Raw genomic sequence first — 23,982 nt, 5'->3', positions numbered from 1 at the left:
TTAGCCCTGGATTCTATTAAAATGCATTTTTACTGCCTAGATTAAGCTTTAATTGTGTTTCATGTTCGCGCAGACCTTTCCCTTTTATATGGACAACTGGAGTGATTAACAATAACATGCCAGAACAAATGCAATAATATCCAAAACAACAAATCAAACAATCAGAAATGTTACCCGAGACCAATGCTGCAATAGTCCATGCTGATAGGAATTGTCCTTTTTCCCATGTTGATAATCTACCTTTCTCTCTTTTATTTCAAGAAAACAGAAGCAATGGGAGCAGTATTTTAGATCACCATAATAGAGATGATGTAACAGAAATAACAGAAGACCAATACATTAAAAGCTATGAAACTTGGTAAGTGGTTCATTTGCTTAGATTAATAGTTGGAGATGATAGAAGTCTTCTTAAAGAAGAATCAACAATTAATGGCCCTTTACTTCACTACTTCCAACTTCCAATTCTAGTCAGTACGGCCACTGTCAAAAAAAAAGAGAGTTGTCCTGAAGCAAGATCTATATAATTCTAAAAAAGTTCTGCTAAGGTTTTTGTATTAGAAACCCAGAAGAGGACAACTATGACCCACCCTAGAATATCTCATTCGACTTCATTATGTGATGTTGGATCAAGCATTTAGAGAAACCATTTATTTTGTGCTCATTTATTTTTTGCATATTTGGAAATAAATGGGGAAATGAATCAGTCTGATTCCTCGAAAATGGCTTAGAGTAGCATTGGCTTATAACTAGTGACTAGAAAACATGGAAATAATTCACCACAGCTGAAGAAAACTGAATTCTCCAGTGGGGAATTCAGCATATCGCCTAACAACTGTGCTAGTTCACAGCATTCAATGTTCCTAAAATTTAACTAGATGTTGGGACAGATGAAATAGAGCTCCAACTGTGCAAAAGTTCATCTGAGGTTTAAACCCTACTCAAATTTAGGGGGATTGCTGGGGTCTATGCAAATTACACTCTGAACCACTAGCACTTTCATATCTCTTCTACCACAGGTTTGGGCCTGATCCCACAGAGACAGATTTCCTGGTTCCCTGGAAAACTAGCATAGAAAATTACTCAGTTCTCTGAATAGAATAGAATAGAATAGAATAGAATAGAATAGAATAGAATAGAATAGAATAGAATACTTTTATTGGCCAAGTGTGACTGGACACCCAAGGAATTTGTCTTGGTGTAAAACAATATCAAAATCATAATTTCTCGCTTGGTCTTCATATTTGAGAGGACATTTTGTCATTGATATTTGCCAGTCTTGGCAATAAAGAAGCCAGGAGAACTGGCAGTGGATATGAATCTTCCATACCTACAAATATTGAAGCTTATTTTGCCTTGAATTTACTGGCTCAAGATGTCGTATTAGTACATTGTTATTTTCTTAACACTTTAGAAGTAAGAAGTAATTAAAGTTCTTAATGTCTTATTTCAAGTTAAAAAGAAAGCTGGTATTTATCTAGAGAAATCCATGCCATGATTTTTAAAAATCATATTCTACAGTAACTGTGCTTTCCACCGCAAGCATAAACCATTGGGTCAAAAATGATTATATATAAATGGCTCTGATTAAGAGTGGAACCGGGTAAAACTAATTCAGGGTTGAGAGAGCATAGCTAAAATCTGCTGGTCCTACCAGCTGTTCATTTAAAGAAATCTAGGCTGATGCTATGAAAAGATAAATATATTTATATGGATGAACAGACCGTCCTTAAACTAAATGCGTATTTTGGCTAGCTTACAAAAACATCACCTGTTAGCTTAGCTGATAATGATTCCAAAGGACAACAGCAATCTAAACCCAAAGGGCTTAATCATATGCTACATATCCAAAAAATAAATTGAAATAGTATTTTAAGATGTATGGAGGGGAGATACATTCTTGTATGTCATTCAGAGAAATGTAAAAATGCAGAGATAATCTTCTTTTATGCCGATTCACAGACTGTATCATAGAATGCAGTTTTTATCAATGGCATCCTATGCTTCACTACACCTTCCCAACAATCTTCTGAGAAAAGTTAGGAAAATTATGATTTCTCAACGATACCACTTAAAATTGGTAGTTTTCTGTACCAAGAGCAATAAATTGTGCAATAAATTACTGGATGGTGGAAAGGAAAAAGAAATGGAGAGTAGGCGAGAGTAGGCGAGATCAACCATTTGGCAGATCTGCAGAGCCAAACAAATTATATTGAACTCATAGTATACAGCCCCCAATTACTTTTTATTAATTTCAAACTAAACAGATGAAGACTTGGAATAAAAGTGAAAACATTGCTGGGGGTTGAAATTCAGCTTGGAATTCAAGAGGAGTTGGACTTGGTTTGTTTGTGGCTATGTAAAGACTCTAAGCTGATTTCTCTTTTGACTCCACCTGCAGATTCTGCCAGTCCTCCTACACACATTTTACTCAGTATAAAAACCCCAAAATCTTTTCTATTTAATCTTTTTTTTCAACTGCAAAGAAAACTTCAATCCTAATGGAGAAAATCCTTACTTTTAACTGACATACAAGAAGAAAATAGCTAGAACATGATTTATTTATATTTTTAATTTAAAAGATTTATAAAGATGACCCTCTCACAGCTTGTGACTCAAGGCAGTGTAAAAAACAAATAAACAACAACAACAAAAAGGAATAAATACAATGCAAAAAAATCTCAAACCTAAAACATATAACTGAGGCTGATGGTAAAAATATGCACAGGTACCACAAAATGTGTTCAAGTGTGACCTTAGCCTAATGATCAGGAGAAAAGACAGATCTTTACACTCAACAGAAGGCCAATAGGATTGCTATTTCCAAACATATTAAGGGTGAATTTCCTATACTGTATTTGCGAATGTATTGCCCTTGGGTGCCATGATTCCTGCGATATCTGTATAGGGTTCTGTGGATCCCCAACTTACCTTTTTAAAAATGATTAACAACTTACAAAATCTGCCCAATCCCACAAATTGTTGGCCTTCTTCCATACGTTCTTGTTTGGTTTCAGGTAAAAATGTGGTATCATGAGATTATTGCAACAAGATTTACAAGATTTCAACCCATTGCAGAGAAAAATAATGAAGATAGCCAATAGTGAGAATGAGCAAGGGTTTGTCCATACAAGCTATACAACATTGCCATCTTTGTTTTTCCCCAATTAGAGATCAGAGGTTTACTCATATACCTCTGGAGGAAGAAAGAGATAAAATACTATAGGTTGACCCAAATACTATGAGGAATCTTTTGCAGGTTAGTATATATACATCTTACTCTAAGTCACATAAGGTTATTCAAGCCCAAGATATTTTTTGCTTGATGCAAAGGACAACTGGTTTGAGCAACAGGCAATTGTAAATGCTCAGATTCTTCTTAATTTTCCTTGAATTTTAAAAGAGTTTTGTCACCAAAGACAATGGGAAAGATGTCTTCTTTAATTAAAGTTTCTAGAATGAACAACAGTTGACTATATTAAATGGATATGGCATTAATACCTTGTTTGCCCTGTTAATTCTGCTTTTTAATTTAATGCACTCTTAAAGCATAAAGTTAGATTATTTCTAAGTTAACAAGCAAGCAACGTTCACAAGATACAAAGGGTGCTAGCTGCAATGTAACCTGTGACTTACCTTTTCATTCCATTTGTTGAATGACCTTTCCTTTTTATCTGAGAACATCTGCATTCTGAAACAACTTTCTGACTTATCTTTTTTCAAACCACTGCCAACTCTAAGGAGCTTATAAGGAGCTTCTTTCCTGCATATTGGATCAGTGAGCGTAGAAGTCTTTAATTCCCCTTCCAAAGAATGGATATGTTGCTGAACTTCTAGGATCACTTGTTCAACTTCTTCGAATGGTTCTTTATGTTGTTCGGCATTCTTCATCATTTCGGAGAACTTCTTTTTGACGTCTGTGCATACCAGCTTCATATCAGAACTCATTAACTTTTTGGATGTGGCAGCCAGTGGCGTCTTGTCAGTTTCTTCCATTTTCCTTCAAGAGTTCAATATTCCTTTCCATAAATCAGATTTCTTGGGAAGCACAATCTAACCTCTCCAGAACGTTGTCAGCAATGCATAAATTTCCTGATTGAAGGAAGCTGCCTTTAGGTTTAACATACAGCTATTTTCAGACAGCAGAAATGTTTGTGCTTGATAAAAAGGGTCCCTCTTCATGAGACATGTTGATTTGTAAAGCATTAGGATCAAAAAAAAATTGGCCTAGGATTTTACTACTGATGAAGAAGATTTCTTTCTGCTGGTGGTAGACATAACTATTTATATCAAGGCATAGAAGCTAAATGAAAACAACAGCCTCCAGAAGTTTTCTAAAAGACAGGCACCCAATGTAATAGATCAAGTCCAATCTATTAAAAGAGGATGCCATGACTTGGACAGACAATCTGAGTTCTTATGAAAAACACTTATTTCTTTTTTTTAATATTCCTGAGAGAGTATTGCAATGTTCAGGCAGACATTTGCCAAGCATCCTAACCTAAGCACACTTGCAGTCACTGATCATCAGTTATTGGGGAAGTCAGAAGAACTATTTGTACTTGTGGAATCTGACTTCACAAAGGCTGTTAGACATCCGAGAAGGGAAGGACACTTTAGCAACTATTTATGGACAATATGCGCCTAGTATCCAGCTTGATCAGTGATATGAGCCGAATGAGCACTCCTATAGGAGAAGCTATATTTGGGTGCTTGACATTTTTACAGCTTAATACTAATTGTTTCAAGTGCCAGCTGCTTTACCAAAAAAAAAAAAAAAATCGTTGGCATGCAGAGAATTTATTTCAAAGCCTGTTGTAACACAAATAGTTCCTAAAATTTAGAAACTGTTTGCATACAAGCTGAACAAGAGATCCCTTTCTCCACACACTGCTATTTATTCTTTTACTTATTTTATAGCCTGCCTGCTCAAGGCATCTAACAAAACAGGAACTGTACAATGGAATTGTATCATATCCAGTAGGTCCTGGTTATGACAAATATTATGAGTAAATACCAGTCATTGTAACTATGAGGAAAAATGGTTGTAAGTGTGAAAAATGGTCATAAGTCACTTTTTTCATTGCTGCTGTGACCTCAAACAGTCACTAAATGAACTATTGTAAGTTGAGGGCTAGCTGTAAAAGTAGAAGACAATTAGCTTCTAATTTCAAAACAGATGTAATTTGATTGAAAAGCAAATAAACAGTTACTTATTTTGTCCTATAACTTAATTTTGGAAAAAGCCCCAAATGTGGACTTTTTTGTAACTTCACAAAATTGCAAGGTTGGAGCTCTTTAGACATTTCTTTGTTCTTCGGTAGAAAGATCCAGAACTTTGAACGGAGTATCTAATGCCCTTCCAGATGTCTGAAACAACTGGTGAGAGATGCCAAAAATGCAATATAAAATAAAGAGTCTTGGGGAAGAAATAAAAGTAAAGTAAGAGTTAAGAATTTAAAGTCTTGGTAGGAGATAAATTAAAAAAAACAAACATACTTCTCGTCAACTTCAGACAAATGTATTTCAAGGTCATAAAGCAGAGGTTTCCAAACTCCGAGCTATGCTGGCTGAGGGATTCTAGAAGTTGAAGTCCACAAGTCTTTAAGTTGCCATGTTTGGGGACCCCTGTCATAAAGCAACCTTAACAAGGACATAAGATTGTTACATAATTTCAGCTGAAATGTCAGAATTAGCCCAAATAGGTACATTGGTTTTTTGTTTTGTTTTTTCATATGGGATGGTCCATTCCACCCTGTATTGAAACAATTGTTAGGAAATCAAGTGAAGCCGTGGTATCAGAACTTGGATCTGCTATCATTTTTATGGGCGTATGCTAGAAAGGAAACATTTCATGGCTGAATGTACCCAACGTTGGCAAGAGGAACTATTTGTGTGTGAATATAACTGCCAAATGTAGCCATATAAAAATCACTCTGTGCCTTCATGAAAACAGAATCTCTTTTGACTGTAAATTGATGATACCAAAATTAATAATTTTGGAAATAGCACTGAGCACTGAAACTTATATAACACTTCATGGTGCTCTACAGCTCCATCCAAGTGGTTTACAGAGTTAGCATATTGCCGACAACAATCTGGGTCCTCAGATTTAAAAACTATAGAAATAGCCTTTGATACCTCATTTTTGATTAATTCGCTGATTCCACCAGTTTCCACTATAAACAGCCATTCTAAAATGGAATGTCCTCACTTACTGGCCACACATTCGGTGACTGTTTAAAGTTATGACAACACTCAAAAATGAGAGTTATGACTGCTCCTCAGAGTTACAGCCATTGCAATATTGTTCGCTGTCATGTAATCACCACTTGCGACTTTCATAGCCGGTTTCTAACAAGGAAAGTCAATGGGGAAGACAGCAGCAAATCACAAGTTGTGGTCACATGATTTCATTCTTAATGACCTCATCACTTGGCCTCAGAGTTGTTGGTCCCTATTGCAGTTGGCAAGTGAAGGCTACTTGCAGTTATATCCTAGTTTCAGAAACAAATGGTTTGCAAACTTTTCAGGCAAAAACTATAGTGTTTTGTTTATAAAATAGAGCAATGGTCATCTTTTTTTAAATTTCCAGATGCAATTACATCCTGACTTTTATTTAAAAGAAAGTATTTGAGGCAGAATACTATAATTTGAAAAAAAAAAAAGTGCTACAATCATAAGCCTGGTCAGGTCTTCCCTCCAAAACTGCTTGTTCTGTTTTCTATGTTTTTTTTCAAAATATGTAAAAAGTTATCAAGCATTTCTTACATCAGCACTCTGAGCTTCCAATTTTTTTTCCCATTGAGTATCAATAGGAAACAAGAGGTCTCAAACCCTATGTTATAACTACACTGCATTTACAAGACAGACAATTTACTGGATCAGTACCGGTTGATATCGTCATGCATAGTTGTTGGTTTTTTAAATAAAGTTCCAAAAAAACCTCCTATTCCTTAGTGTTGTATAAAAAAAATAGCCGAACCATGACCCTGGAGTAAGACCTTTTTGTATAGACACCTGACAACTTTAATACACAAATTCAGTTTGGCAGCTGAACACTGGATTGAACTGTTACTGCCAGCGAAAATGATACTGTCAGCTAAATCCTTTTGATACCTGGGCATTTGCAGCAAAGCACCAGGACTAGTGTTTGTACTATCTCCTAAACAATGTAATTCTATAAAACCTCTCTAGTTTTCCTCTCCAAGATATTTGTATGACTGATATCAGTGAGAAAGGGTCATTTGAAATGCAGTCATCACCATACATATACATTTCTGAATACCTGAGACCAGGTACATCAGTGACTATAAGGAAGACTTAAGAATAACCAAGATGCCTCTAAGAAGTGCATCTATTAATGAGCAGTGGTGGACAACAGCAAAATATGGGCTCTGTCCATGAGCTTGAAATCAATATCCAAGTTTCCAAATCAGGACACAACTTGAAGATAGAGGCATATTTCTCTTAGTGATATAAACATGTGATGTATAGCATCTTTGAGGGGTGGGGGGAAGAACTTCATGTTATCTTAATGTTACAAAGCACATGGCATCAATTGTGATTTTTAAACCATGCATAAAACCGGAATCCCTAATGTGGCTATGAAAGTTTCAGCATTCTAGAAAGCCTCCGAGGACTTAACATGGGAGCCTGGGAGGCAATTTACAGGCCACAAAGTATTAGCAATCCATTCTATAATAATTTTAAATCAACTTATGCTGCCAACATAATTCAGCTGCCTGCTTCCTCACGCACCTGATGAGTTGTAGCCCACATATATATTGCCTGGGCAAAACAACTGGAATCATACTGATGAAGCAACTAGATGGAGCATGCGGTCAAGAACCATGGTCCCCATCTTATAAAGCTTTAAGGAAACTGTAATTCTCAACGTTTAGATGAGCTCAAGCATTTATTACAGTAACACATTCAGAATCCAGGTATTTTACTTTGTGGAAAACAAGCTAAATAGCTGTCAGAAGACAGGCCCTACCTGAAAAGTACCACATCTAGGCCTAACTGAATCATGAGGAGAAGAAGAAACCTAGAGTTGCTCATTATTAAAGATTATCTAAAATAAGACTTAGCAATGGACAATTTACTGGTTACCTCCTTCCATGGGAGGGAGAGATTTGTTGCATTCCTGTATATTACCTTAATTAGCCCATGTGGTTTCATAAATTACCCTGTTTCTCCAACAGTATGGCCTCCCCCAATAGGAAGTTCCAGCATGTTTTATAGGCATGAAATGAAATTAAGTCCCTCCCCCCAAATTAAGGCCTATATTAAAACATGCGAAATGGGGGGCAATGGTGGGGGGGCTTGCCGTTAGGAAGTACTTTTGTTGCACACCCAGATATGATGCTGCCTGCGTTGACCCCGATACGAAGTGCCCCACCAACGCTGAGGTCAACATCCAAGTCGTCACCGCCCGCCCGAAGATGCAAGGGGGGGGGAATTAAGTCACCTCCGAAAAGACGCCCTAGCCATTTTTTCGGGGCTCAAAAAAAATAATAAGACCCAGCCTTATTATATGAGAAACACGGTAGCAGTCATAAATCAGCACAAGCTGGTCCTATGTAAATCTGGATCCTCTTCTCTTCCATTTGGTGGTTTGTAAGATGGGCAGATATATAGGTTGCTTACATAAACAAAGTACTTAAATAGTCAGTCTAACTCAAGAAAAATTCTCAGTGAAAAAAAAAAGATTTATGATCTCTTGACTAATTTTAGTCAAAATGTGCATTGGGAAACAGAGTGTTTTCCAAGGCCTTTCACTAGATTTGAAGGATATCAGGATATATATATGAAAATAACCCAGGGATAATAGCAATCAAACATCCAGCAGCCTATCTCACTCTAACGCATTTCACAGATATTTACTCTCCATGACACAAATTGTTTGTTATAGTCCTTGTATTTCACTTAATGCTATGAAAAGTTTGTGCTGTAAGAAAGAACAAACTGGGCTACTTTTCCCAAAGAAATTTGATTTTATATTGCATTTTTGCATTGATTTAGCATCTCTCCCCAGTTGTTTCAGAAGGCTTATTTGCTGAAGGCTAACGGTATGCAGCTTAAATTTATGGTATCTGGAATTCAACATGACAAATGGGCTCAACTAGAAATATGCCCACAATGGATTCCAACTCTGGATTTTTTTTGGCTTTATGCTGCTTACTGGGGTATGCCATCATTCACAAGTGCCTACTGTACTGCTACTGCACTTCATTACCAATAGACTGCAAGTTATTATATGTTATAATGCTCCAAAGTGTAACATTCTCAGTTTCCAAAATTTGTTAGAGGATTTATTCTTTTTTCCAAGCATAAATGCTGCCCAAACCCTTTAAAAATGGCAACACCTGCTTTGTATTTTGTTACTTATTAAATTTATTTGCTATCTAACTCACCACAAGGGCCCTTTTTACTTTTAACTCTATTAAATTAGAAGTTATGTTTTGTTCATATAGATAAGACAAGGAAAACTTTTACTTGTGTTTACATTAAATGCCATTTTTTTCCCATCCAGAATTATGGGAGTTCCCATATTTTGGGTGCTGGGAATTCTTCTCAAGAATTTTATATTCTGCCCTGCCTGCATGTCTACCCCACCAGAGATGTAAAGATTTAAGAGGTATCTGGACAAGGAAAAGAATTCTTAAATTACTTTTTAAAAATAATTACAATTATTATTAGTTAATATTTAGCTCTATTGGGCAGAGAAAGACAATCTTTAAAGACCATTGTCACCAGCAGGTTAATTCTTTTATGTTGTGTTTCCTTATTTCAATAAGTATTACACTAGTAATAGTTATTAATTAATAATAAGTAGGGAGTGTGCATAAGTGCACCAATGTGCCTGCCGTTCCTGTCCTATTGTTTCTTTTATTTTTTCATTTTTCTTATGTGTATCCATGTATTTATAACTATGTTTTTACTTATACCTATTATCTTGTAAGCAATTGACAAAAATAAATAAATAAATAATAGAATATTCTTTGATTTATTCATTTGGTTGTTTGTTCCTATAAACCAGTGGTTGCTAACCTCTGCAACCAGAAGGCAATGTGTGTGGAGGCCCCTGCGTAGGTGCGCAGGCCCCCCTGCATGCCCCATGCATCTCTGCGCATGCGCGTGTGTCTCCTCCATCCCCCGCCCCCCCACATGTGCTCCAGATACCCGACAATCAGTAGTTGGGCGGCTGGCACACGCGCGTGCGCAGTAAACCTGCTTTAGGTGAGGGCTTGCATGCCGGCAGTAATGGCTCTGCACACCACTTCTGGCATACGTGCCATAGGCTCACCATCACGGCTATAAATGGTGCCCAGAAGAGGCCTCCCTGCATTTTCCATACATGTCCATCTTTCTATTATAAGCCTTCGGGTCAAGAATTATACTTCCTCAGCCATCCACTTAAGTTCATGAAAGAGCCAATCGTGGATTCTTAGCAGTGGTGGGATTCCCAAAAATCTACTACCGGTTCTGTGGGCATGGCTTGGTGGGCGTAGCAAGGGAAGGATACTGTAAAAACTCCAGTCAGAGGTGGTATTTGCTGGTTCTCTGAACTACTCAAAAATTCCACTACCGGTTCTTCAGAACTGGTCAGAACCTGCCGAATACCACCTCTGATTCTTAGTTATGAATAATCCAAGGTTTGGAATATAGGTGCTTGACAGTCTGCAAACATGTGCTTCAAAGGGGAAAAAAAGTGTGGAAAACTGCCTATTGTAGCAGGAACCATTTAGTTAGCCCTGATCAATGTAGCAAGAAACCATAAAGAATCCCAACAAGAAAACTTTTTTTTCTCCTGAGGAATATGGTAATAATTCTTTGTAGATTTAATCAAGAATAGGATAGTCAGAACTGAATTTCCAAGTGTTGAAAAGGATCCTTTTAGTCTAAAGGAGAGTGAATGAATCTGCCATCTAAAATTACCTGCTTAGGTTAGGTACCTTTAGGTGACTACAGCTTTCTGAAGAAAGTGAACTAAAATGTCTTGCTTGAATTTGCATAACTTGAGTAATCAGTTAAGTACTTTGTGATCATGTGACAGTTGTGCAGCATCTAAAATAACTGCCGTGTCTTTGATGATAAATGAGTAGGGTGTCCATGGGTCATCCCAAAAGTTGTCTTCAGCTCTATTCAGCCGCTTCTTGACCCAAGGGAAATAAAGAGCGTGCATGCACACACACACACAAAGCTTTGCACAACGAGGCAAAAATAAAGAATGAATAGTATCTATTTGGTCTCTGATTACAATGATTTTACCACCTGTCCGTCAGTTATGAAACCTGACTTCCCTTATCCTAAGCTAACTTTCTGCAAGGTGTTCTGCAAACACCGCACAGTAATAAATCATGACAGATCAGCTAATCTTCACTGGCCATTGTAACTCCGGTGAAGAATTTTTTTTCACATTATCTTGGTCATGCAATGGTAGCAAAAAAACTCTGGTTCATTACCTTTGGCATGCTCTTTGTGAGCTTTCTTCCTGCTTCCAATGTCCTTGAAAAGGGAAGCACAATGCTTCAGGTTGAGCTATGTGTTAAGACAAATCCCCTTTAAAAGCAAGCCATTTGTCTTGTCTTTCAATATTTGTAGGGCTTTAAAATAAATGATTTCCTTCAACAAGTGCCAAGTAATTGAAAATGTTTGGCACACTAATGTCAGGATTGTGTTTGGAAGCATATCATTTTCCACGTCCAAATGAAACAAAGCTTAAGTGTACATCTGTTGTTCATATCCCCTTTTTGCTATCTTTGCCTGGCCTGTTCTCTTTCCTTCCTCACCTGCTGTGGTCTCCCTTTCTTACATTATCATGCATCGATGGTCACCCTGTTTCAATAATTCACAAAAGTATCCTCCACAAAATGCTCTTTTTTTGTAAACTTGCTTTGTAGAAGGTCCACCACTCTAAATATGAGTTAGTTATTAAGATTGAGACTCTTAGCGTTCAGGTAGAGCACGGGTGTCAAACTCGCCGTGTCACATTGCCGTCACGTGACATTCCGTGATGTTTTTCCCCTTCGCGGAGCTGAGGTGGGCATGACCAGCATGTGACCCATCCAGCCCACTGGCTGCCAGTTTGACACCCATGAGTAGAGTAACAATTGCTTACATACTTACAACGGTGGCAGAGAAACCAGAGCTTACCACTAGCTATGATCCTGCTTATCGTGTTTTGTCTCCTGTCCTGTCCTCCTGAAAGGGAATTTGGAACTGTGAATGAACGCTTCAATTTTGGCAAGACTCTCTTTTTGGTGAGGGTACAAGGGACATAAATATTAAGAGGTTTTCAAGAGAAGAGACAAATTTCTACTCTCTCAAAGAAAGCCAGTTTGATCTAGTGGTTAAGGGCTGAGGCTAGAAACCAGGGGACTTTGAGTTTTAGTCCTGCCATAAGCATGAAGGTTATCTGAGTGACTTTAGTTAAGTCACTGTCTCTCAATCCACAAAGTTGTTGTTGTGGGGAAAACAAGAGGAGGAAGAAGCACTAAGTATGTTTGTCACTCTGAATAATTTATAAAAATAATAAAGGTGGGATTTAAAAAAGTCTAAATAAAATAAATTCTCAACAGAGACCCCTGGGGCAAATGAGAGTATATTGTTATTCTTAGTAGTAATATATGAAAATAAAGATGTTGTACCAAATGAAGTGCTCCTAAGAATCTTTTTTAGGGAGTTATTCTGAGGACATCTCAGAAGCATGTAAATATATGTAAAAGCAGCTGAGTGCCTCTGAAAAGTTAAAGAAAAATCAACGGAAAGAAAGTTAAAGAAAAATCAGTACTGACTACTTTCGCAAAACAGCAGTTAGGTCCATCTGAGTAATTTTGCTCCCAAACTGTAACCCTTAACCCCAATTCCACCTCCTGGAAATGTCCTCCTCCAAGATTATTTCATCTAACTGCAGCAGAGTCCCCCAAAATCTGGCAGATTTCCCTTGTGGATTAGTGGAGAATTTTTTCTAAAGCTAATTCCAGCTTTAGAGTTTTTTTCCCTCAGGATCTCAGCAATGGAACAAAGGTTAAATATCAATGATTCTACTAAACTGGTTTTTTTTAATGATGATGACAGTGATCTAATTGGCACATTTGATATAAGTCTGTATTTACAGTACTGCCCAGTGCAAGCTAGTGGCATGTATTGAAAACGAATTTGGGCCAAACAGGCATTTTTCACAAAACCAATTTGACAATGCAACTGTTTGTGAAAAGTAGGCAAAGAGTAGAAGATCGGAACCTTAATGGCAAGTTTCGTGTTTAGTTAAAATTATGCCTCTTAGTCCTAACTTAATTCCCATTGTTCATTACATCTGGCCCCATCTGAAGATTCCTGCATGGATTTAACAGCCACCGTAGTGCTGTTTCTTTCCTTTCTTAAAAATGGCTCCATTCAAAAGAACCTCCATCTGAATTTCTTAAGGCAGAAAAAAAAAATGTGATAAATTATCCACTAATAGTTCCAAGAAAACGATCTGAAGAAAAACCCCTGAAGTTCTGAGGTAAAAGCCAGAGGTGTCATAACTCTGAAGAAGGGGAATGAAAGAAGCCCTGTCTCCAGGTGCCCAAGGAGCTGTACTTCATTTCATATTTTGGAGACTGCTTCCAACCTTTGGTTGCTGTCCAACTCTGTTCTGGCAGCTCACATCCGGTATTAAAAATTTATAAATCACAAAAGGCTTTTTCTTAAAAGAAGGTTAAATATGGATGGATAGCCTGAAAAAGATTTTAAAAGGGAGAACAACTGAGAGGGTTATGTGGAAAATTAGATACAACAAGAAATGGTTTCTAACTCCATCAGAATCAACTTAACAAATACAATTTCTTTCCAAAGAAAGAAAAGTTAGGCTGATAAACTTTTTCATTCAGAAAGCTTCAGAACTCAGCTCTGAAATGTCTTCTTTTATAAGGTATTTTGAGTAGTTTTTCTATGTTTCCTATTCAGCAAGGCAGGAAACATGCCCGTAATGTCTGACAATCACCATAGGATGGGCCTTTGATATGCACATATTTAGGAACAATATGATATTTGTTCCTATCACAAAGAATACACAAGAGATTATCTCAGCAGAAATAATATCCCTAAACATCAGCTCGGATTCCATTTGTACACCAGTAAAAGTAGCCTTGCATTCCCTACCCCTATACCCAACAAATAAGGCTATATGTCCCAGCCAATATTCAGCAAAATTTAAATTTAATTGTCAATTATAAAAGCAAAGATGTCCTCAGGGATTGATGTTTCGAGTTAAACTAAAATGAAAAAAAAAGAAAGCAAACCAGTTTCTGTGATAAGACCTTGATCGCCATTTTTCAAAGAGATAGTCTTGAATTCGTTGTGAAGTTCTGAATCACATGGATAGGAAACTAGAGGAAATGTGGAATGAATCAAAGAAGTTGTAATGATGAATATGAAAATAGAGAAGAAAGCAAACTGGATGTCAGAATAAATGGTGGGATTTGCTAAGAAGAAAAGAAAAACCAAGAAAAATGAAGACTCAAGAAGCAGCATAACAAAAAAATTAGAGAGCTGTTAAAGGAGACAAAAAGTAGTATTATAATTACATCTCAAAGGCTATCAAAGATAAAAAATAGACATGAAAAAACAAGGAAATTTTCTGAAAAGATCTCTGAACTCAGGAGGAAGTCTTGCCTCAAATTGGTAGAATAAAGGATGCCAATAGATAGTAACTGATTGCAAGATCAAATGCAGATGGACGTATGACTGTAACAGAGCCTGGAATTTCCCTCATAAGTCACGACCGTCCTAAGTAGAGGCACCCATCTGACTGACCCAATTTTATGACTTTTCTGCAGTGGTTGTTAAGCACATATTGTGGTTGTTAAATGAGTCCATTAATTCCTATGGGCGTTTTTTGCCAGAAATTGGCCGGAAAGGCCATAAGCTAGCAAAAATGTCGTAAATTTTGATCATGTAACCACAAGTGGCCATAAAAGTGAGCCAGTTGCTAAATGCCCGAAATGCAATTATGTGACCACTGTGGCACCATGAGAACTCCAGAACTGACTCGTAAACTTTTGGAAGGGGGTCTGTCATCGCTTTGAATAATTGCTAAATGAGTGGTCATTAAGTGAAGACCTGAAATACCGAAATTCTGTACAATAGAGATCTCAACATGCAACATACCTTAGAAGATATTCCCTATTCACAACTATCTATAGTTCTAAAAGTTAGAACAGCATTGTGATCATTTTCAAGTTGGAAAGCTGTCAGAATTTATTTATTTGCTCAAAATGTATGGCTGCCCATCTCAAATCCATGACTCTGGGCAGTTAACAGCAATTAAAAACAGCATTGAAAAATAGAACGGTAAAGACAACAACATGTATAATCTGCAGCCAAAATAAATCAAATTATCTGTCTATATAACCACTGTTATATTGCCACACATTTGGATGGATCCCTAGACTTGGTGACAAAACTGTGACTTTAAGGCCTTGCAAAAGGCTGACACACCCATCTAATCTCAGAGAGGATGACATTCCATAAAGCAGGAACCACAATGGAATTGATATATATAATATCTACATCATGGCAAGCAATAGAAAAAATATATATAAAGACTTTAGCCAAACTATGCCAAAAAATATGGAGAACATAATGGCCAACAGATTCTAAAGTTCTACATAATTTATCATAAAGAAAGGAGATTTAACAGAATGTACAAACTATCATATTATACTTAATTTCACATGCTAGCAAAATAATACTTAGAATTATGCAACATAGATTACAGCCTTACATGGAAAGGGAAATGCCAGATGTTCAAGCTGGTTTTAAAAAAGGCCAAGGAACATGAGATGTTATTGCTGATGCACATAATTGAGAAAGCCAAGAAATATATCAAAGAGAAGTCAGTGTGTGCTTCATTTATTATAGAAAGCCCTTTGATTTTTTTCAATCATGTCAAGCTGTGGAATGTGCCTAGAAAAATGGCAGCCCCGGAACATTTTATTGTTCTCACATTATGAAAACTGTGCATAAATCAGGAAGCCACATTATGGACACAGTGAAATGAATTGGCACGAGGTTGGCAAAGGAATGAGACAAAGTTGTATGCTCCTATTTATAAGTTTAATATATTATATTATTATGGTTGGTTGCACAGTCAGCCAGATGTTTAGAGTGGATTTGACATTTTTGTCCAACTATCAAGTCTTTCCTAAGGACCTGGGATGGTCAGATGTTGTCTAATAATAATAATGGTATTGTTGCAGGATGTAAGCTGTTCCAACTCTTTTTCAATTGATTGATGGTGATTTTGTCAACACTGATTATATTCATGTGATGCTCCAGATGTTTTGAAATTGTACCCAAGTTGCCTATTACTATTGGTCCTATCTTTGCTTTCTTTTGCCACAGTCGTTCTACTTCTCTTTACATGTCTTCATATTTTGTGAGTTTCTTCAGTTCTTTGTCTTCTATTCAGCTATCTATAGGTATTGCTTTACACTATACATATTGTGATTTATTATTATATTACCAACCAATTACATATTGCTTTACCCAGAATGGATTGAGCGAACCTCTACCTGAAGAGCTTGTGAACTGGTCTAAAATTATGGCATTATTAGTTTTAAGGGAGTTGGGAGATAAGAGGATATATTTTGCATTTATGGCTGAATGTTTAGTAATGTGAATCCAGGGGAGTCTTTAGAATCATTTATTTATAATTAGGGTTGCACCTAACAACACATATTTTTATCAGATAATCTTAAGAACGTTAGTTGTTTCATAGTCGATGACATAACATATATATGCATTTGAGTTAAACCATTTCTGAGAAAGAAAGGGAATTTCAGGCATATTTTTAGAAGAGGTGACAATTCCCGCCTTTTAGGAAAGATCCTTATATGCAGCAGTAAATTTAAAATTGTGTGCTGAAAGGTGAGACAATACTGTTTTTCACATCTTTGAAAGAAATGAATGTTCATTACTGATCATAGGAAGTTTACTGTCCTTGATATTCTGTTCTGTCCAATAAGGAGCATCTTCAAAGGTTTATTACCATTATTTTAGGCTAACACATACAGTATTTATATATTCTCTCTCCCACCCACCCCTATGATTTTGTATAATCAATTCATAATCCAATGCTGCTTAAATTAACACCATCAAAATCTGAGTACAAGGCTTGATGTCACTGGCCTTGCTAGAACAAAATCTACTCTTTGATCATTATGTTCCATTTGGAACATATATTCTCTTTAAGTTCTCTGAACATCTTTATGTAATTGTTTCTTTTCCTTGACATTCCAGCTAGTAATGTACAGTTGGCCACTTGTCAGTTTCTCTTTATGGCTTGCATTTCATATTAATTCTTTCAAATGCCAGCTTGTATATACATTTGCCAGAATGTAGCATTACAGTATACCTGTTCCTGGAATGTACCATTTCCAGCTGCCAATGGCATATTGCCTGATCAAAAAAATATACATGCATTACTTATCCCAGTGAAATGGGTTTAAGAAACTTTTACTTCTCACAGGATAAGCCATTCAAAGGGGAACACAGTACTCTGCAGAAAATGTAGCATTTTTTCTTGATGAATATAACCAATTTTTGGTCACCATACTACAAAAAATGTTGAGACTTTGGAAAAAGTTCAGAGAAGAGCAACTAAGATGATCAAAGGCCTGCAGACATGCGAAGAAGGCAGCAGGATTTAGATTTGGCTAGTCTAAAGAAAAGAAGAATTAGGGGTAACATGATAGCAGTGTGCCAAAATTTGAGGGGCTGCCACAAAAGAAGAGGGGGTCAAATTATTCTCCAAACCACCAAAGGGCAGGACAAGAAACAATGGTTGGAAACTAATCAAAGAGAGAAGCAACCTGTAATTAAGGACCAACTTCCTAACAGTGAGGACAATTAACCAGTGGAACAGCTTGCCTCCAGAAATCATGGGCACTCCATCACTGGAAAGAAGAGTCTACACAGTCACTTATTTGAAATGGTATAGGTTCTCCTGCTTGAGCAGGGGGCTGGACTAGAAGACCTCTAAGGTACCTTCCAGCTCATTCTATTCTATTCATATAAACCTAATACTTCCATAAAACCTAATACTTCCATGATCCAATTTCTCTACACAATGTTACATATCCTCAACAGTGTCAAACATAGTAGTTCCTATTTTTATTCTTTTTCTGCTCACCAAAAGTCAGGGAATCATAAAAATCTATATAAACATATCAAAATTATTAAGGTTAATGCTACTAATTTTGATTCAAAAAAGATTCAGACTAATCAACCCCTTCGAAGATTTGAATCACCCAGCTTTGTTTTACTTTACAGAGATTTGAAGGTGATTCACATTTGATGATTTTTTAATTTTTTATTTTGTGGAATCTCAAAAACTACTGTGACTAGTGAGGGTGTGGTGAACTTTTTTATATTGATATGCAAATCAAGAGTTTTATCACATTAGCAAAAGTCTCTTATCAAAGTCTTGAGATGTACTCAGTTCTTTTTTTTTGCATCTCTTTCTTCTGTTAGCATTTGTTTAGGAAAGACCATCTGGAGAAGAAAGAAATGGTACAAGAGAGACCCCTTTTCCTGCTTTCTGAATAAATTTGCTCTTTTTTAAAAAAAATAAGATATGCTATCTTCCCTTCCTTAACTCTCAATCTATTAGTCTCAGTACCTAACTTTATTTAGTTTTACAGCTCTTCAATCCCCAAATACAATTGTTAACCCTCTGTTCTTGTTTTGCTATTTGTCTGTCTCTTTCTGTTCACAATAGACTACATATATAGTGCATATACATATATATTATTCATATTATGTGTTGCATATGTAAAAGTGATAACATACATTTCACTGCCTTTTTAAAGGAGAATTGCTGCACAAGTAGAACACATGTTATTTCCAACAGAGAGTAAAATTGTCAATGAGCCATGCAATAAGCCTGCCAACATAAAAAAGCAAGTAGTCAGAGGATGGCAGCCTGTTGAGACTTTGAAAAGAGATTACTTTTCAAACAGTTTTTGAAAAAAAAAATGGAGACACATACTTTCTGTGTTGATTCAACACAATTTCTCTGTAGGGTTTTGGCTGGTCAGATGGAGACTGTGCTGCCATTTCCTCCTCCCACTATTTCCTGTCTTAAAACAGGTGCAGAAGGAATTTTTTTTAAAAAAAAGTCTTTGAAATTAATGCACTTTTAACAAATTAAAAAGTTTGGACAAAATGAGTGGAAACGGCTAAATGCTGTCTTATATAAATCAGACAATCATTTCTATATGTGCTAAAAATTACTTTAGGATTGTAAATGCAGATATTTATTTTAAAAGTGTTTCAACCTTTTAGATAGTTTGCCTAAATAATAGCAGACATCTTTGCGACAGGAAAAACACCTCCTGAGTTAGAGAAAATAAGATGATTCTGGGTTTCTGGTCTATAAGAGGAATGGTACAGGTTTTTTTGCCCTTAAGCTGCTGATACATTGAGGAGTTATATGTTGAGTATGATCTAGCACAGGGGTCACCAACCGTTTGGACCTCAGGGACCACCAAACTCATAATTTTAAATCCCAGGGACCATTAACTGGTTCTGTCTGTGTGGCCTAGTTTGTGGGTGTGGCTTGGTGGTCATGTGACTGGCTGGGCATGGCTTGTATGTAAATATTATAAATATTTTACCCAAAATCAGACAAAGCAGACAGATTGAATTGCTCACAGAATCATTCAGTGATCTATCTATCTGCCATCAGCTAGCTCAATCTGTCACATAAAATATGCTTGCTGTGAGCCTGCACTGAATAATCGAACCTTCAGTCCTAAGGGAGGTTAGCTGTACTTAAAATCAGAGCTGAAAATCTAAAGACTAACTAGAAAGCAAGAAATCCAATCCAACTAATCTAAATCTCCTGGCACAGCAGACCAGATGATGGTTGGAAAAAGGAAAAATAGCAGTTTAGCAGGCTAAATTAGCTGGTAAGGAGTGAGTCGGGGGGAAGCTTCCTGCAGGCCATGTGAGGAGCACAGCCTTGTGTTTCTGCACAGCCTGGATTAATTGCTTTGGGTGTGTGTGCTCTGGAGATGAGATTTCTCTGTGGCCCACCAAAATTTTTTCATGGCCTACCGGTGGGCCACGGCCCACCGGTGGGCAAACGCTGATCTAGCAAATGGGAATTTTGGGGCTATAGGTGTGATCTTGAAAGGGGAAGGTTACCAATCCTTGTACTAGATTATTATCATATTGTAAGGCACAATGTGTATTATATTATTATTAATAATTATTATTATTATTATTATTATGTTGTTGTTGTTATTATTGTTGTTGTTGTTATTGTCATTATTATTGTTAGTATTATTGTTATTATTATTATTATGGCGCAAAAGGGAATTTGACAGGTTAAAACCAGTAACTGATTACAATGGAAGGAAGTGGTTTAATAGACTAGTAGAAAGGGATAAATGGAAATGTCACTCTTAATTTGACAATGGCAAAGTCAACATTAATTAACTAGACTGCTGGCAAGAAATAACCCCAATGAATGACGAAAAAAGAATGTTGATGAAAGCCTTTGTAAATTGCTGCTGTGTCAAGCAGCTCAGTTCTTGGGAGGCAGAAATCTGAGAAGAGCAACATCTTGTTATGAAATAGACTCCTCTTTTACCTCAGAAGCCCTCTTATCCTGTCCCAAATTTGGCTTCATCCAGTCTAGCTTTCTCTCTCTCCTCATTTTCTATTTCTAGCACAAAAAGGATGCTACTCAGAAGTATCTCAGCCATACCTTATTGATGATCACTGGGCAAATGACATGGCGGTTTATTATATGGATTAAGGAAGAATAGAAGATATTGGCCCGTATGGATTTGAAAATTGTAGATCATCCATATTCTTCCTCTCTCCACATTTACAAGGGAAACACAGCAAATATTTTCTAAAAATTCTTTACAGTACTTACGAGTCATAAACTTTTATTTTTTCTTTGTCTCTTTTCACAAAATTCATTAAAATTTAATAAGCCTCTTTTGTAAACCCAATCTAGGAAAATTATCTAGGTCTCTCATTTGTTTGTTATTTGTATATCTGTTTTAATTATTTAAATATTAGCAGATTTCTTTTGAATCTCCAGTGTAATGTTTTTTCATAACATTTTTTGTAGTCTGTCATTTTTAAATCCATTTTCAAATCAGTCTAAAGCATGTCAGGTAATACTTGTTCGTCTTCCATAGCATCTTTTAAATGCAGCTTATAAATCAAATCAAACGTTTATTGTCAATGCACAACATGTGTACAATGAAATTGAAATGAAGAGACACTCTTAAAATTAACTTGTGGATCCTTTGTTCAAAAACATCATTCATCATGTCCAGTGTTAAAATAGTTTGCCTCATTTTATATTAACAAGGCAAATTGTCAATTAATTATACTGTTCAGTTCCTTCTAGTTCTCTCTAATGTCCAATTTTTAATGTTTTATATTATTATTTTTTAAATCCCACCTGAAATATTCTAATTCTAATATCTTATTTCAAATTTATCTGGGTCTTTATTTTGTTTGTAACTTTCTAATATCAAAAGTTTTAATCACCCTTTTGCTGTTTATTCTTTAAAAAATATCAAGTTCTCAAACTTGCATTTAAAATGCCTTCTGCTAAGGTGTGAGGGAAACCCTCCCACCGGACCAGACTTGTTGATGCAAAAGTTCTTAACAGCTGAAAAGCAGTTAACAAGTCATTTCTAAAAGTGATCACAAAGAGAAGTATGCAAACCCAGTGTACTTTCAAGGGTGCTGACTGGTTTCAGCCAGTTGGCTATTCCCTCATCACCACAGTCCTAAACATGCTGAAGACTGAAGGCTACTCAAGAGGACCAACTGTCTAGAGCACATGTGATAATCTCAAGTCCTCTCCTTGTCTGGAGAGGAATTAAGAAGAGCTAGTCTACATGCCAACTCTACATTCCTCCACTGTCATCAGCTCTGCTTTTCACAGAGCCATTTCTTCCCCGAAACGCCTCTATATGTTGAAGCCATATCAGTATGAGGTTCCATTCCAGGGGTGGGTTTCTACCGGTCTGTCCACCTCTATAGAACCAGTAGCTCTGAAGAGCAGCAGACATAGAACCGGTTCTATGTCTGCTGATGTTTTTGCCCACCCACCCACCCGGGCTCTTACCTGATCTTTATTTCCTGATTTTTTTCAACTTCAGCTGCCGAACGAGGCATAGCTGCAGTTAAAAAAACAAGAGGGCTGTTTCAAAGGCTGCTTCTCGGCAGCAGCGTGCTAATGATGTGCTAATGATGATTTACAGGCTCCCGGCTCACAGCCGCAGGGAAGCTTGTAAATCCTGAACCGGTAGTTAACCCTGTAGTATCCCACCCCTGTTCCATTCTATGATGGAGCGAATTCCATGAGGACAGGAACTGAAAAGCCAGGGCTTTCTTCGGAACAGCAGTTACTTGAGAAGAGATGTATTTATCCCACAAGCTACAGAAATGTGTTTATCCCACAAGCTACAAGAGCCAGTCCTTTCAATTACACTCATAAAGCTGACAAGACTACTTAGTTTAAGAGCTTTGCACTTTCTAGGTTGATTCCTTTCTAAAGCAAGTGGCTACAGAAACTGCAATTCTAGTCTATTTGTAATCAAAATAGCAGGGCTGAACAGGGCCAAGTCCAAGAATGAGAGAGGATGGTCCTATATCAGTCCTGCAGGGCCAATTGTGGCTGAGCAAATTCCCAATCATTGGGAGGCCTTATTCTGTTTAAGAAAAAACCCCAAACCCCACTATTTTCATGTCAGAATACTTTCTTTTGCTTTCTTTCATGCCAGGGATGTCAAACTCAAGGCCTGCGGGCTGGACCCAACCTACGAGGTGCTTAAATCTGGCCTGCGGGGTCAGCCTGGAAATGTGCCCCGTTTTCAGCCTGGACAGCCTTCTGTGGCATTTGCCCCATTTTCGGCCTGGACGGCCTTCTGAAGCACTTTGCCAGCCAAAATAGGCCCTGGGAGGTGGTGTGCAGCCCCCCTCCCTGTTTTGGCCAGCAGGGTGCTGCAGGAGGTAGTCTGTCCTGTCTCCCCCCATTGCGAAGAACTACAATGCTGATTTGGCCAGTGATGGGATTCTTACCGGTTCTGTGGGCGTGGCTTGATGGGCATGGCAGGGGAAGGAGACTGTAAAATATCCAGTCAGAGGTGGGATTTGCCGGTTCTCCGAACTACTCAAAATTTCCGCTACCGGTTCTCCAGAACTGGTCAGAACCTGCTGAATACCATACCTCTGGATCCAGCCCTCAAAGAAATTGAGTTTGACACCCCTGTTTTAGGCCAACTACTCTCCTCTCTAGTCTAAGAACACAAATAAATAAGGTCTATAACACACATAGATTGCCTCTAATCCTGATTTTCTCAACCCATCTCCTTCAAAAAAAAGTGCTGAGATTGCACATTTATGCCACTAAACTGGGAATGGAGGAATTTATTGCCACAAGAATAGTCGCACGTGAAATTACGGCACGAGGATGCTCTGGTGGAGGAGTTATTTTGATTCACTGACCTCTGAGACGGGACAGCTTATATTCATGTCACAGTGGGACTTGATAGGTACATATTCCAATGGATATGATAACACACTTACTAAAGATCTGCATGAGATCTGTTTTTAAACATGATTCTGTTTCAGATCACACAGCCAATAAGAGGGAAACCCAGAGAGTGACGTAGATTTCAAATTTGCATTCTGTCTGGTTTTTTAATGTGTCCTTTGTAAGGTATTACAGCTAGTTGTACTTAATTTTTTTTTCATGCACCCTTACGGTATTCCTTTCAGTTAATGTTTTAAATTATGTTCCCACTGCAATGCTTTGTTTTTGTTTGTTCTTTATACTCCAACAATATTTTGTCCAGCTGTTCATCTTAGTTGGTATTTCCCTCCCTTTCATTTGGACCCTTCAAGATTTATAAACAAAAATTTCCATCTGTTTTTGCTTGACTTAACGATTTC

The 23,982-nt window shown here is 37.2% G+C and overlaps 1 protein-coding gene across 2 annotated transcripts in view; it reads right to left on the bottom strand.

The window, feature by feature from the left end:
* The window catches only part of MYLK4 (myosin light chain kinase family member 4), a 91,768-nt gene that overhangs the window by 37,055 nt on the left and 30,731 nt on the right, over positions 1-23,982 (bottom strand). The window contains exon 1 of one of the 2 annotated variants that reach the window (XM_087930768.1): positions 3,634-4,224. The exons of the other annotated variant lie outside the window; for it this stretch is intronic. Coding sequence (XP_087786894.1) covers positions 3,634-3,993 — 360 coding nt within the window. The 5' untranslated portion in view covers positions 3,994-4,224. Of the gene's footprint in view, positions 1-3,633; positions 4,225-23,982 lie in introns of those variants that run through there. 2 annotated transcript variants of the gene reach the window in all.

The sequence above is a fragment of the Pseudonaja textilis genome, chromosome 3 (genome assembly GCF_049901715.1).
Source record: "Pseudonaja textilis isolate UNSWEBS1 chromosome 3, rPseTex1.2, whole genome shotgun sequence".
Classification (NCBI taxonomy): Eukaryota; Metazoa; Chordata; class Lepidosauria; order Squamata; family Elapidae; genus Pseudonaja; species Pseudonaja textilis.
This window is presented reverse-complemented; position numbering and strand designations above follow the sequence as displayed.